Genomic DNA, 17,022 nt, shown 5'->3' with positions numbered 1-17,022 from the left:
GTGCTTTAATCCTGCTCATAGGTGCTTTAACAGAAAGAAAAAAGAATTCTCTTCCACTAAACTAGAAGTGATTAAAAAGGTCTTTGCAGGATTGAGTGGGGCTTGTTTTTACTGTCTATAGCTGAACCTGTACAAGTCACCAAATCCAGAATAACCATCGCAGTTCACACTGATAATAATTTTCATCACTGTTTTAGCTGGTACATTTTATGCAGTTTTACATTAATAGCATAGAGTAGAATATATACAATTTTATTGTCCATGAGCGGGAAATTGTCTTTAACTCACCAAAACATTAAAGTAGCACAAGGACATGTAACATATAGAATATGGTAACAAAAACATCATAGACGGTAATAAAAGATACAGATCCAGATACTTAAAACAAAGCACAAATCATTAAAACATAAAATATAATAATGTAAAGCAATATTTGAGACTCAGTCTTTGAATTTAAAATGCTGATTGCACTTAAATAAAATACTTCTTAAAATAATTTTAGTTGCCAAGGCACCCTATAGTGCCTTCCAGGATCTCAAACTGAGGAAATAAAGGATGAGAATTATGTGTCAGGATGCTACTTGACAGTATATGAGTCACTAAGCTTTATTGGAGAATTCCAAATGATTTTGCTGGCACATGCCAACTAATTTAGCATAACAGTGTCTGATCTAATGTTGAGCTGAAACTTTTGTTTCTGTTTGGCCTGGCTAACATTTCAGCCTCTTGTGTTGTTGAAGAAGTGGTTTGGAAAAATGCTGCTGTCGTTAAAGCTGCAATTTTCTAATCATCCAACCCGACTGGAGCCTAGCATTCAAGATGTTAGCTTGATATACTGGTCTTCAGATGATGTGGTCTCTTTAGCTTTCCCTGGTCTTGGTTTGGATAGGAATGCCTTCCTTAGTGAAAACCTCTGCCCTCACCAGAAGCTTTCAATTTAACTGCAGTTTTGTCAGGACTCAGGAGAACAGTTTGGCCCAGAGCTGCTTCACTACAGTCTCTGCTTATGAGCAACTGCAAAAAAGCATTAGCAGGACCAATAATAGCACATAGAGGGCAAAAATAGTTCAGTCAATATCTGCTGTTAGTTGTTGAAATTAAACAATTCATAATCTGTGTGTCAATGTTTGAAAAAAGGTTTATTAGCTATTTGGAAAAACCTTGACTGTAAAAATGACTGTAAAATGTGAAGTATGAACTGAATGAATTGGATTTTGAATTTGGTTATGACAGAAATGTGTCCACAGCATCGGGTAAAGAAAACTGTCAGGTACTGAATATCTGGTCAAATTCTTGATCTTGTTAATTTATTCTTCAAATTATAATTTAAGAATACAAAGTCTAGGCAAAGTTCTTGTGCAACTGCCTGCTTTTAGAAAGAGAAGTTTGGCTTCTTTTTAAATAGAAAAACAAGCTTATATACCTTATAGTAAGGTAATGAAAACAACATTATTTTGCTGTCAGTACCAAAACTTAAACAATACCCATCCCTACGCTTGTAGAAAAGGTTTTTGACCCCAGTGTCCCATTAAAGTAAACCATATTATTAATATTTACAAATTCAAAAGACATAAACATAAACAGATACAGAATATCTATATTTAATAGTAAACACACAGATAATACATGCAAAATCTCAATATCCCAGCGTGCCATGCATAACAGCACAAAAACAAGGCCAGATTGATCCAACATGAAATAGTAATATAAATCTTTTCAAGGTTTGCATATGAAAAAATGAAATATGAAAACCCCCCCCAACACACACACACACACACACACACACACACACACACACACACACACACACAAAGCAGATATCATGTGCTGATGCCCATGAGTTGACTGACCCTCCATCTCCTGCACCTATCAGGTCATGTCTGCATGTGCCACATCTAAAGAGGGCTTTGCATAAGCTGGAGGGGAACCCTGTAAAATCTCTTTGCGTGTATCCACCGGTGAGGAGATTTGTGCTAAAATCTCTGTCCCGCACTCCAAAAGCCTGCTTGAGAATATGTAAATGTGCACAGCATGGGCTCCAGCAGCCAGTAGATTAATCAGCGGAGCTGAGCATGGCAGTGCCTCTCAACCAGTGAAAGCTTTCCTCTTCCTTTCCCTTCCCCTTCCCCTCGCTGCACCGCCACAATCATTTGCAAGAGAATAGATAGGGAGCTTTGTAAGGGAGTGCATGCCTCATTTAAATGTTATGCCTCCAACTCAGAGTTTGAGTGAGATTTATCCTTGGAGAAATGTATGCAAATCCGAAGCACGCATCAAAAGGAACAAGCGATTACATTAAAAAAGGGAAACAGTTAGCGTTATGGAGCAAGCGGGGAACTCTTATTGGCCGGTGTGGCTGGGTATGCAGGTCCAAATGGCATCCATAGATGCAAACCAGCCCAGCGTGTGTGGTAAATAGCAAAACAGCATGTGTTACAGCATGTTTATAGTATGATAGGCCTCCTACATCAGCCATTCATATGGATATGAGGCCGAGAAGAAAGCACATGATGAGGTATTTGCAGTGTTGTTAAATTGGGATGTTATTTGCAGCACGGAGCATGGTGTGCACGGTTTGAAAAGACGACGCGCACACACACGGTGTACACAAGGACACACACCTGGCATCGAGGAAGCGTGAGCGCAGGATCATGACGGCCTCGCAGGTGCTCTGCTTGAGCTGCATCTGGATGGAGCTGAACTTGCGGTGGATGATGCTCACCATGCGCTCAATCTCTTTGGGCGAAATCGGCCGTGTGCGTGACTGCTCTCGCAACAGGTTCATCACATGGGTGGTGAACTCGTTACACGCCTGTAGGGAGAAAGCAAACACACACACACACATGCACGCACACACACACACACACAAGAATCAAAGAGTGCACCAAAACACTTGCCTTGAGGTTAAATAACTGTGAATAAGACCTTAATTCATCAGTGTGACCCATTACAGTAACACACATCTGCACACACACAATAACATTCACTGTTTAGAATTCACAGACGAGGGAAATCAAAAAAAAAAAAAAAGAGAGAGAGAGAATCCAGCTCTTTTCTTAATGTAGTTCTGGGGCAAGCTTTCTCACAGAGCCAAGGGGGAATATAAGCGCTGATATATTTCATATTTAATAGAAGTGGTGATGGCAGTGTGTTGAGAGGAACCAATGACAGCTGTTCCCTTCTCAGACACGCACTTTCACAGCATAGCCACCCTGAGAGACGAACACGCCGCGACGTTTCATTCATCCCCCCATGTGACACCAGGCGTGAATCTGCCACGATATTACACTCCGACTCTCTGTCTCTTACTGTCTCCTCTTCTTTATTTCTTCTCTTCCCTGTCGATCTCTCTCTGGATTTGGCCGTGTCAGGCTTTGTCTGTGTCTGTCTATCTGCATGTTCATCTGTCTCACTCACATGTATCTGAAAGGGATGCTATTGTCATGAATGCACCGGTTATCAAGGCAATGAGAGGAAATCATCCCCCCCCCCTCAACAGCTTTAAAGACTATACTTGGCATACACACACAGACACACACAACATGCTGCATATGCTGGACTATTCTGGGGTGAAACACACAATCGAAAGCTTTGTAGGGAAGTCTAACTGACAGCAACATATTTTGAGGAAACATAACAAGTCTACAAGGGTTGCAACCAAATCTTAAGACTGATCCTGCTTCACTGAAGACTTAAAACTGGATGAAAAAGTTCAAGTGTAGAGCGGAAAAGTCAGATAATGAATAATTAAATTGGTCAAACATTTGACAATATTTAATATTTACCTGAGGCTGTCAGTTTTACCTGCACTGACACTGTGGCTTCTAATAGATGTAAATCAGTACTAGCAGTATATGTTTTCTATCAATGAATAATTTAGTCTAAAAACTGTCAGAAAAATGAGGAAAAATGAGCATTACAATTCCCAAAAGCCTTGGGTGCATCTTCAAATATCTTGTTTTGTCTGAACAACAATCCAACAAACAAAAGCTGCAAATCCTCATAAATGAGCTGCTGGAACTAAGCAACGTTTGGTATTTTTTCCTGAAAAATGACATTGCTGATTTAGCTTTCTCGACTGACTGACTGTTAACAGATTTGTTTCAGCTCTAACATACCCGACTTTCATTACAAACAGTAAGCATCCAAACCGGATGACCACAAAGCCAAGAAACATAAAACGATGTTAAAGTGAAATCCACTAAATTAAAGGGGAAGTCCAAAGATTTTACGCATCAAGATCTGTTACTATTTACTTTATTATTCTAATGTTTCTAAAGTAGTCAGCACCCTATTACTGCTGAAACAACTGGTTGATTAATCAATCAGTTGATTGACAGAAAGTTATTCACCAACAACTCTACAACAAGACAACCTTGAATTCTGGGAAATTGTGATGGACATCTTTTGCTATTCTCTGACATCTTATAGACTTCATGATTATGAATGATTAATCAAAAAATAGATAAACCGATTAATATAAATAATCATTAGTTGCAGTCCTTGCCCCTAGTGATGTCATCAGGGTTATCTCAGCTCACGCTTGGAGATGATGCATTAAACTAGGAGTGTGGAGTTTGAAAGCCTTGAGCGTTAACTAGGTGGGGAGCGTCAAAGAAAGTATGCGCGCTTGCATTATGGGAAATGTAGGCACCAATATTGTAGGGCCTTGACCCAGACCAGCTTTAAGGAAGTGCAATACTAAATCTGTGGAGTAAGCTCTTAATATTGTTACTGGTGAGAGGGACATTTTTTGTCTGTGTGCTTTAATTGTGGAGAATTTTCAGAAACAATGTGGTGAGACAAACATCAGTAAACTGCCTCACAGTACTTTGAAATTAGCTGAAGTCCATAAATGAAAATTAACCTAAATGAAATTTACTCACAACTAGAGTTTAGTTGCATTCATCTGAGGAATATTGTCATTCATGAATGACTGATTTTCATTTTCTGTTATTTCTGCAAACTGTGTTTGTGCTTTTAATGTCTCTCTAAAGGCTTGTAACCTTGGAAAGCACTATTTAAATATTATCATTATTACTATTAGTATTATTGTTATTATAATAGTAAGATATGAGTTAGTCACAGACTGATTGGGATATCTTTTACAGTCTGTCAGGATAAGTCAATGGCTCAATAAAAACGAGCCGTCTAGTGTTCATATGTGCAGGCCGGTCTGCTGTCCTCACCTGTTCGTACTTCTCGAGCTCTGTGTGGTAGATCTGTCTGATCTGGGTCAGCTTGGCCCTGTAGTCGGAGTGCTCTGCAGAGTTGTCCGCCCCCGCTCCTCCCGAGGCCGCCGCTGCAGCCGCCGCCGCCGCCGAACCTCCGCCTTTCTCTGGACCGGATACGCCCTCTGCCAGCAGCATGTTATCCAACCGCATGAGCTGGGGATCCGGGGGCTCCTCCTCCTGGGCGCCGCGGATACTCAGCACTGCAAATGACAGGAACAAGTCAGAGGTCAGTCATAAAGGTCACACCTACAATGGCGTGATGCACCGTAACAAGCTGTCAGCTGCAGAGCCTGACTGCGTGGCTGACACCGCCGAACTGCATCCACACATCCACCAGCTCAGAGTGAGTGATGCAGGATGTTGTAGAAACAGGCAGACACTTAAGCAACACTCCAGAAACTAAAACTGATTTATTTTCTTTCATTAGTACATGAAAGCGTCTTTGGGTTTTGGTGTACAAGAATTATTAAAACAATTCCAGATCTGTACATAGAGAGGATGTTTGCTATGTCTCTGAGTATTTTTTGAAATTCAAATCCCCTAAAACTCATCTTTTCAGATGCTTAAAGATTTATAGTTTAGTTGGAAAAAGTGTTTCCGTTTCCACAGGAGCTGGGTCTGTGTTGTATGATGGTGGGAAAAATGTTTTAATCATTCATTTCAAACTTACACATCACATATATTGGATTAAAGTTGAACTGAAAATTAAATCAGATATTGATTTTGTTTAGAATGGATGTAAAGCCTCATTGTTACAAATGTTTTGTTGCTGGGCTCAATAATCAACTTTTGTCCACTCGTTGCACTCTCTATCCTTTCACCAAAAGACACAAAACTCTCCATAAAGATGCTCCGGCTTCCTCCGCTGTAAAATCCAGACAGTTGATTGTCTTGAATTGGAAATCCAGCCATGCACCCTCCCATATAAACTGGATGCCTGATTTAATGAGCTACCCTTGTTTTGAGAAGATAAGGTACTGGAGAGATTATAAAGCAGATTTTTTTTTAATATTAGGAACCACTATCTCTCTCCCATCCTCTCTTACTGCTGCTGGGATCACTCCTTTAACCCCAGTTTCCATTTTGATGTAAATCAATACTCTAGAAACCTTGTGTCTTCTACTATTTTCCCTCACTTCCATCTCTTTCACTATTAGCATTGTTTTTTTAATCATTTTAAAAAATACATGATTTTAGTTATTAGTTTGGGTGACGTATGATGTGATTGTTGTGTTCTTGAGCATGTTTTGAAGTGGTTTGAAAAAAAAAAATCCTGTAAAAAGAGATTTATTTTCATTAGTGGAAAAGTCCAACTACAGTATACTTCTTAATTTGTTTTTCAAATATACATGTAGATTTGATTGGTTGGCATACAGCAGACTGGACGGAGAAATAGACAAGGAAAGAGAGAATAACACGTGATAAAGATTTCACACCTGGATTCACACCTTTTAAGTGACCTGATGTGATCTGATGCAACAATGTTCATTCAGTTATAAAGAATTCTAACTGACATCTTTGCAATGTCAAGTGTTACATGGTACAATAAATGCTAATCTTGAGATCAACAACAATAACCTGGATGGATGGATACCTCTGCCTTCCACTAGAGGTCTCCCTTGCCATTCTTTAGGAGCGTCAAATCCCACCTTCCATTTTCTGAGGTGAAAACACTCACAAGCTCTGACTCGTTCTCCTCCATCTGAGAAGCATCCATTTCAATATAAAACACCTCCTTCTGGGTGGAGTGTGCTGCTGCTAGGATCTAAATTGATCCCAGAGTGGTCATCGAAAGTGCATCGACGGCAGCCGGCGTCATCGTTACAGGGCCTCGGCCATTGAGCTAACATGAGATGCGACTTGGTGACTTTATGCCCCTGTGTGTGTCGATAGCCATTTAAAACGTTACCACTTGTCATTTGTCTCGTTGCCAGTGAATGAGAAGGGACAGGCAGGGAGCACTTCATTAATTCAGAGACAATGGGAGTGCTTGGTGCATTAACCCCAGACTGCTGTCCGGGTTGGTAGGCCTGGGCAGGGGGTCACTGGGATGAGAATGAGGCCTGCTGCACTAGCAGAGGAAGAGGAGGGGGTTCCCTCCGTCACCCCCCCGGTCTTTAAGTGGACTGGAAATGCAAATATGGCAACTGTTGGCGAGTGGAAGGGGTCAGAGGTTCAGGCCACAGGCTCAGCAGGAGGTAGATTGAGTGTGGGAGGAGTGCTGGAGGAGGAGGAGGAGGAGGAGGGTGCCTCTTGGGATGGCAGGACTGTACAAACATCCTGTCTCATTACCCAGACTCCTTCATCACTCTGGTAATGTATGGACAGGCTTGGAGGGGAAATCTCGCATGGCTTCACACCCTGCTTACCTCTGCGCCGCCGCAACTGCAACCCCGTTATGACCCAATCAAACCTGCTCCATCAGAAACTCTAAACCCGCCTGTCCGCTTTAGTTAACGTACATCAGCAGAGGCCCCCGCCGCTCCCCGGCTCCTGAGCGCTCACCAGTATAGAGAGGCAGTTCTTTTCTATAGTTACCACCTCATAAATACCAGACTGAAGTGGGTGTTAAAATGTGAGCACACCACAATATCCCATGGAGGGAAATGAGCTGCACTTTCTGGAAGTAATTTTTAGTTGGAAAACAACTCATGGCAGCGCAGACTTTGAAGACGAAGAAAAAAACTGACAATTCTGACAAAAGATGCACAATAAGAAGCCACATTAGGTACTTCAGTGTGGACTGTTACAAGGCTCGGAATATTCAGAGAGTGTTGATTTCTCAATTCGGCCTATTGTTTTTAGACATCTCACCTGACCCTGTCCATTGAAAACAGAGGAAGGGGAAAAATGTCACTAAATAATGAGCAACAGCACAATCCAGAGAACACCAGCACAAAAATATGTAAGGGAGGAAGCTCTTCTCAGATGTTTCTACCGAAAAACCGAGGCCGGATTTCTTCCCAAACTCATAAAACGTCTAGACTGTCAAATGAAAATGGAACATAAAAATTCCCAGTGTCCACAAAACCATTCGATTCGTGTCTGCCAAGTTCCAGCTTAACATTCATGAAGTGTTTATTTAACTTGGCTTAAAGCACCTCCAACATCAGTCTTACAAGAGCGGCTGTTGCAGAGAAGGTCATTTCTTAGGAGATCTCTTGGAAGGGGAAGAGAAGGGCCGCCTTTTTTAAAAGGATGGAATAACAAAGGTCATGTGCAAATGAAAAGCAAACGACTACATTCAACACCACTGTGAATTCTATACAGAGGTTTTTGCTCAAAATAAATAGGTAAACATGCTGAAAGTGTGCCTTAAACTGACAATTAACACAAACTCTCTATCTAACTATCCCCAGGCCTTGCTTGTTGACATGAGTCTACCCTCGCTAATCAGGCGCATATCACATCCTCTCCTCATGCACAGCCCAGATCCCAGCTCCATCCTTGCTGCTGATCCAGCTGTCTTGGAGAGCATCTGTCAGGAGGGACCCAGGAAGGAACAATGCATTACGCCATGTTGGCTGTGTACTGTCATCCCTCATTGACAGCACATTGTCACACTTACACAGTGTCCTCTGAGCTGGGAACAGGCTAAGTAGCTGTTGCCTATAATATCAGCTTTTCCTGCCTCCTCTTACCATACAATCTGATGGGAACCTACTCCGAGTGGGGTTAATGTGGATTCTGTGAGGAGTATGTGACGGTGCTCATTTTGAATTTAAGTGACTAATCAGTGCAATCCGTATAACGATGACAGACGTGATGGTTACAACCTCTTGTCTTGCGATGGGTCGTTTTCCCCACGTGGAGAAAAACTGCAGACCTGCAGTGTTCGGAAGAGAATGTCTGATGGAAGCAAATGATGATTTATTTATTCCACCCTGAACCTAAAGCACATAATTAAAACCATGGAGGGATTATCTCAAACAAATAAAATTAATAAAGAAAAGAAAGGGATAATGTGCTTCCATAAAATTGGCTTTGCTGTGGGTCATAATTACACGACTCAGTGAGGGCCACTTTATTGGCTAATGGGAGCCTAATTGATTCATCCTAATGTTTTTCGAGCCTTGGGTCTGCTGGGCACTCCCTGTCCAATAGTGCTGGTGAACTTACTTAGCCACCCGCAGACAAACACTGAAGGTTCTCCCAGGGATAAACAATTATCTGTGTGTGTGCGTGTGTGTGTGTGTGATTTGGACCGCCCTCCCCCCCTCAGTGAACACACATTTTCTGTATGTCTCTAATGGATGCCATTTCCCTCTTGGAGGCGTTTCAAAGATGGCTTGTTGTCAGACGATGCCTTATTCCTTCCTCCTGTTGTTGACAAGCAATTCTCAGAAGGAGGTTTGCGCCAGGCTTTATCGCTTTGCTTTATTTTGTGTGTTAATATGAAGAAAAACACGGGATTCTTGCATCGATTACTTTTCTAATAACACACAGAATGCAGGATTGTGGTGTAATGTTGGAGGGAAATCTCAACATATGTAAATCCATTGGGTCAGGATGCACTGGTCGCTGGTGGTTTTACTGCTTTGTCTACACACAGCAAGACAAAATGTCACAGACCGAGAACACAAGAAAAGTAAACTGCAATGGGAGAAACATGACATTTATTTAACCTTGCAACATCTGGCCTTTTACAAATCAAATCGATATTTAATAAAATCCCCAGGCAATTGGCTTTTGGAGAGGTGGATGTTTAACTGTCTGGTCGTTTATCTGGGAATATTTATTTCATTTCCGCACAGCTGAGGGAAAAAGCTTTTGCTCTTTGAGGATAAGCTTGGAATATCATGCTCGCAGATGATTTACGTCCCTATTTGGGGGAGAGCAGCTTGCCTAAACCCCCGTCTTCTCCCCCCTCGTTGCTTGTTTTCAGCAAGCACATGTGTAACGTTCCCCATATATTAGTCATTCGAGAAGATTGGCTCGTGGCCTCATATGAAGACGGGTGTGGGTATTAAAATATTAATTGAACTACTTGCAACAGAGATACATCATTTCAAAGCAGCTCAGAGTTTGGGGTGAGTCTTAATTGAACAAAGACCAGAGAATAAACTCTTTCTCCTCTCTGAAGGGGAATGAACCGTGGCAAAACAAAAGTGGGTTGGCAGCCTGGGGCTAGCATCATAACTAGCTTCTTTGGAGAAATGTTATCAGTGGGGAAGGACACAAGTCCGGTATAGATTGTCATATCATCCCGCCATACATGACAGGAGTTCATAAATGTGAAAAATATTAAAATTGACAGCAAATACAAACAAGAGCCAGTTCTAAAAATACACTTTTGAGTCAGTGACAATATTTGGGATTGTATCAAAAGCTTGTCAGGGGATTAAGATTTCTTCCAGGACACTGCTTGCATCTTCAAAATGATTCAGTTTTTTATGGCATAACAATATCAGACTCAAAGAGTTACAGCACACCATGCTCTGCAGTCCAGATATCTTATCCTATCAGATTAACGGAGGCAAATGGCAGGCTGTCAAAAACCATTACCATATGTAATACCCTTCTAGATTTCGAAGGCATGTCGACAGGGACTGTTGGCATGGCAGCCTGTCATGGCGAGCGGGTGATTGGGGGAAAGCCTGATGTTTAATTAATGATGTTGGGCCGTTCTGTCACAGTTAGCGAGATGGACGGTCAAACATAAAGGCCTCTGACAGAGATTTGGTGCCTCAGTTCAAACTGGCGGACACCTTTGGAGGCTCTCCTTTCTGCACCCAGATGCTGAAATGTGATCCGCAGTGTTACGTCACGGGTAGCAGCACAGGGAGAGTCGGCCAAAAGTGACACGCGATGCCGGTCAGGTGACAGCATGTCCAGGCAGATCAACAACTGCCTGGCTTGACATTTCTAAGAGCACTTTGATTAGAAAGGTGAAGGGCACAAGACTTTAAAGTGACAACCCGTGATGTTTTCATATTAGTTTGAACAATATGACCCGATAGTAATTCAGCTTAAACATAGTTAATTAAAAACTTTTGCTGTGTCAGGTAGGTCTTTCCTGAGAAAGAAAAATCATCTGGTACACAGGAAGTAATGCTTCCTCTGTTTGTAGCAGCAGAAATAGTGGTTTGTTTATGGGGAAAAAGAGAAGAAATTATCATTGCTAAAAACAAAAAAATGTAGCTACTATGGTATTTTCAAAAAATACTTAGAGAAACTGTTTAAATTTGGGGAAAGAAAGAAATGTTCGATTTACTGTATAATGTTCTTTTTTAACTCAAAATTCACAGTGTACAGGCTGGGCTATTGTTGCTCCCTTTGTTAACATAAAATGGAGAAAACTAGCGAACCATGCTGAGCGAATGACCATAACACCAAAAGATCTGAGAGGTAATATGAGGAAACATTTTGGATTTGACACCATAAATGGAAAAAAAGTGGATAAAGGTACGGCTGTTTGCTGACTTTATAAAATGAAGCAGCCTGCAGGTAATGTTAGCTTGTCACTCAGTAAGCTAGCTGAATGAATAGGTGAATGAATGGAACAACGTAAATTCTACAATGCCATTTAAGATGTGGCTTGCGTTCAAATTAATACAAACAAATTAGATGTGATTTTTTGAAAAAGTGACAGCCCTAGTATCCATCAAGAATCTTCATTCAATCTGATTCTGATGTAAAATATTGTATCAGCAAATTTTAATATAACTTTGATGGCTTCCTGTAGTATTGAAAAATGGCATAAGGTATCTAAATCATTGCTGAGGAAATATAATAAGCACATTTAAAAAAAAAAAAGTCTCTTAAATATTTATAATGTTATCTCATGTGTAGCTCTTATATCTTTTACCAAATAGAGGCATGATGTAATCCTGTCTCAGATAATCATTCCATCCTTAAAAAAAGACTAGTGTGTCTGGTGAAAGCGAAATGCTTTTGCATAATTAACCCTTTTTGGTCAGGCTGTGGTCGACCTGTCTGCTTGAATTTACAGTACAGTGACAGCTCTGGCCCTATTTGTTTGCATTGGTGCTTCAGTGGGCACACTTCATTGTGGCTTCAGCAGTTAATAAATCACAGTAGAAGCCCCCTCTCTCGACGCCAGCCTGTGCTACGGTGGTCCTGTCACAAGGCAGGCACCAGAGCCGAAGCGACAGCTACATGCTAATTCTACATCGGCATAATTCATTATACAGTCGCAAGTGTACTGGAATGGAAAGAGAACCAACATACACCAGGAGGAAGACGACAGGCATCAAACTGTTAAATCCAGCTCCCTTTAAGTCCCCTCTGTTTGCCTTTGCAAAGATTCAAGTCTTTAAACTCCTGCAAACAATATAAAATTATATTTCACTTATTACATATTCACAAAAAGCACTTTGGGATGTGCAAAGAATAAAATAATTTTACTGCATTTGCTTTCAAAGCGTAGCCACAAAGTCATGTAATTCATTTCAGGGGAAAAAGGTTAACAGACAATATCAAAGAGGTTAATGGACAATGAAGACAATTAAGAAGCAACTGAGCTCCTTAACAGTGTTGTTAAAGAAATCTGCCTTTTTATGAAATATGGTAATCTATACCGCCACTTCCTGTAAGTCAATGCAAAAGCCAATGTAAAATGACATATCAAAAGGTATAACGGCAGCTATTGCACTAAAGGGGAAATTAACAAAAAGATAAAGAGTCAATTAAACCGATAAGGCCTTGTGCTCTTCAGAAGGTGAAAACCAAGGGGAGTGGAGCTGACAGCCTTCACATTAAAGCGCTTTGCTGCCTTCTCATCCTTTCTGTGGCCCCTTCGCTTTGTAACCACCACTTCAGAACTGAAAGAAGCAGCACTCTCTGTTAAGAAAGCCTGATCACACACACGCTCCTTCTCTGCAGATACCACTAATGAAGGTAATTAGAATTAGGTCCACCAAGGCCTCAGGGCCACGAATAACGATGTAGCCTTTCATACAGTGGACGTACACTTCCTACTGGAATTTACATGAAAAATGATTTCCATTACTCAGTATTCACTTCTGTCTGACACTTTTTTTATGAAAAACTTTTCTGTGTGAGAATGGTACATTTGACCTAATCTCAGTGCATTCAGGAGGAAGTTTAGAAACTAGCAGCCTCAGGCTTGCTTCTATGCCTTATTCTATCTACATGGTGAGTGCACACAAATTTTTCAAAAAAGTTTCAATATTTTTTATTGCATAACAGTTTCCTACTTTTTTTGGCTTATGACCCTTTAAAAGGGATGCAAAGCCTTCTTGCAAACCCTTGTCGCAGGTTGCATATGTCTGTGAACTGTGGGCTGTTTGACAAGAGAGTGATTTTCCTTTCTCAGATGGTTTCATTTTCATATTTTTTACCTGAAAAGGTCAAACTGTCCAGTATCTCACAAGAAATAAAACAAAGATACTAAAAAATGTACATGTCGACATGTAATTTTGGTTTGGTAAAAATGTCTTTTTCTCAAGTGTGAAAGTTCACTCTTGGTCTTGTAAATAGCTTGACAAAGTCATCTTAACAGAAAGTACATTTACAAGCTTCGTCTGAACCTTTCAACCACATCTCATGGTTTTCATCAGGCTTTGTCCACTGGTGAAGCTGGTAAGATGTAGAAAAAAAACTAGTAAGTGGAGCTTGAGTTATGATTCCACAGTCAAATGTTTTTTCTTTTTTTTTTTCTATTGTTAATCATTTGGGTACCGCTCCAATCTATCTTGACCCCAAAGTTGGGCACTACTGAACTAAAGGACAACCCTTCCATCAATTGTGATTGAAAATCCTGTTTCAATGAGTAAGTTTTTTTCTTTACTGGAAAATAATGAGGCTTAAACTTGAATAAATGTCTTACAGTCAGACAGAGATTTGGAATCCAGCAAAGTTTGGGACAACTTTGTGTTGTTGCTGGACCCCGTAGCATCTGTCAGTGTCAAAATGTCTTTCTCAATCGTTTCCCATTTTATTGGCGATCAAAATCTGTTGCTGGATGATGCGATACAAGCTGAAAAGTTTGGACTTGTCTTAACTTTTTCTGGTACACTGCTCTGCTATGTGACAGGCCCTCTGCTCTGGCTATGGACAGGACACAATAGTATACAGAGGAGAAGGTCTGTTGTTTTTTCACATGGCTAGTGCCAACCTGAGAGTCACTCCTGCTTTGTGGTTGGCTTTTTCAAACATGCGATTTTGGGAATTTCATACCATTCATTCCCCACTCTTTGATTCCTACTTCCTGAGCCCAGTATTCTAAACTTGCAATTTCAAAAACTGCCAAGATTGAGAAAAAAAGTCATCGTTCACCCAAGTTTATTCAAAATCAGACAAAAGGTCTCTATAATACTGCCTGTGATTAAATGCAGTATAATGCAGGAAGTCAGGTTGGGTTCATTTCACTATGTGACTTCTCAGCCCACATAAAGGATGGGTAGCAGTTAAAGAGCATCCAGACAAGTGTCCTGCGTGTCCCACATGAGATAGCGAGCGTCCAGCAGCGTGCACCAGACTGGGGCCATCCATGGCCTCAGGCAGTGTGTTGACTGGGCCTGCCATGTCATTAACAGTTGCCTTGATCTGCTCTACCTTATTAAAGCCATTCCTTCAGGAGAGCAGACGAGCATGTCACAGTGTGAAACCAGGCCAAGGAGGGAAGGTGACCACACTGCCACCCTCAGCTTGTGCAAGGGGTGAGGTGGGGGGGGGGGGAGGGGGGCACGAACACAGTGCAGCGGCTTTGTTGTCAGCCTCATCCCGGACCCCCTGATGTCCCTGTGATTCCCTTGTCAGTCTGTGTTAATGGAACTCACAGTGGTTATGCTCCTTCACATTCTTATCTCCTGTAGCAGGATAGTCGCACAGCCCAGCAGTGTCTGTTTAGCCTCGGCTGACCAGGAGCGGTTTGGAGACAACTGCTGTGTTGAATATTGACAATGTGTCTCCTCTTAGCAACAACGTGTCCAGGATGACTCCTATTTAGGAATACAGAGACTCAACCAATCTACATAAACATTCAGTACAAACTGGCTTTGTACTATTTGACCAGTATTAACTGATGCAGAGAATTATTAGAGGTTAACTTCCTTTGACTGGTGTGCTCATGAGTAAGAAAGCTACAGCATAAACCCACAGGAGCATCCGACTGGGAAGCCCGGCGCCTTCCAGCTCTGTCCCATTCCATCTATCTGACTACACACACTTGTGTGGTATTTTCCACAGAGCGCAGCTCTCCTACTGCCAACCAGTTTATGTAAAAGTGATTAACAGTAATTAATCCTTAATCACCATGATTAGCCAAGTCGCAGTAAATTAAGCCACATCTGGAGCAGCTGAGGGCTTGTGAGTGGCAGCAGGCATGCTGAGTGTGAATGCCACTGTTTACCGAGGTCTACCTGAACCATCTGAAAGCAAACAGCAGAACACTCATCTCAACTGCTTTGTGCTGTTCAACGGTGTGTACATTCAGACAGTGCCCCTCCAAGAACAAATCCTTTTATAGCTGTGTTATGAACACACAGAAAATAAACTAAATTCATACAATCATAAAGATTTGTGCAATTATTCCTGATAATTATTAATGTAACTACAATGTAGACCTGTTGTATAACACAAAAAGATATGCTGATACTGACATAGCAGTGAAAAGCCACTATCGGCCCAATATGTCAGCCCCATTGATTTATTGGTTTACTCTGAAATTCTGCAGCCTGAAAATATTTGTGTACCTACAATTAAAGCTTTGAAAATACAGTACAAGTGGACCTTGTGTTCTTTGTATGAAGACATTTAGATTTTCTTTTGAGGATTTTTTTATAGGATGGCCCACACTAGCCTTTTATCCTATTTATAATCTTTTGTCACAGCAAAACGGCATATTTTATACTAGATTTTCAACATTTCCTTGCTGTGAAATTCTTTTTGGTATCTGTTATGATACCAAAGTGATAGTTGTTAAGCAGAAAGCATTTAAGTCATGGTACTGTAGTAACTGAAAGTAAAAGTTCTTTTTTAAAAAATATCCTTGATTTTTGCCATGCTGTTTCCTATTTCATAAATTGTTCATGTGTAATAATTTTACAACACATAAGTACTATAGAACAATTAGGTGCTTGACTATATATGATAATATAATGTGTTAAAGTGTTCTATGAGCACATGAATGATCTCTGAACACCTACATTTCATTTGAAAATTTTAGGGGAATCTGCGCTGACTAAAAAAGCCTTCCAAGAAACACAGAAACTGACCTTCAACATCTACAGTAAACAGACACCAGAGCAGATTCCCCACATTCACAAGGACACACACACACACACACACACACACAGCCTCAGCGCCTTGTGTGCACCCGCGCTGCATCGTTGATTGGCTGAGTTGCCTGAAGATGTCTCGGTGCGGCGGCGCCTCTCTGTAGCTTTTTTCTGCCAGATAAATGATGCAGGAGGACTGGTTGTGTGCCGGGGAACTGGTTCCATCACAGCGGGTGTGCTGTGTCTCTTAGCCCAATGTTTCTCTTGTGCCCCCCCTGGAGAGTTTCCTCCCTGCGCCCCAGTCTCTCCCTGTTACACAGCTCCAGATTAATTACACACTTTAATGAGCTGAATTATTAATGGGGCTCTTACTTGGCAGTTTAAGGAAATGCAGAGGAGAAGACAGCGTTGAGCATCGGGATTCGGGGCTCTCATTAAAACATCACACGACGCCTTTGGGACCGGTGTTATTTAGCTGGAGAAATAATAGGATTTGGTATTTTACATATCAGGAACAGTGAAGCTGCTTTGACTATGAATCCACAGCGAGAGATAGAGAGAAGAGCCCTGCAGAGGCTCGTGCA

The 17,022-nt window shown here is 41.3% G+C and overlaps 1 protein-coding gene across 4 annotated transcripts in view; it reads right to left on the bottom strand.

Moving 5' to 3' along the window:
- LOC137188305 (pre-B-cell leukemia transcription factor 1) overlaps window positions 1-17,022 on the bottom strand; it is a 65,466-nt gene that overhangs the window by 10,987 nt on the left and 37,457 nt on the right. For all 4 annotated transcript variants that reach the window (XM_067597912.1, XM_067597911.1, XM_067597914.1 and 1 more), the window contains 2 exons: window positions 5,190-5,434; window positions 2,622-2,812 (listed from right to left, as the gene is read on the bottom strand). In XM_067597912.1, the coding sequence (XP_067454013.1) occupies window positions 2,622-2,812; window positions 5,190-5,434 (436 nt within the window). The remainder of the gene's footprint in view (window positions 1-2,621; window positions 2,813-5,189; window positions 5,435-17,022) is intronic.

This window comes from Thunnus thynnus, chromosome 8 (assembly GCF_963924715.1).
Source record: "Thunnus thynnus chromosome 8, fThuThy2.1, whole genome shotgun sequence".
Classification (NCBI taxonomy): Eukaryota; Metazoa; Chordata; class Actinopteri; order Scombriformes; family Scombridae; genus Thunnus; species Thunnus thynnus.
Note: the sequence above shows the minus strand (reverse complement) of the source record. Positions and strands in the feature narration are given on the sequence as shown.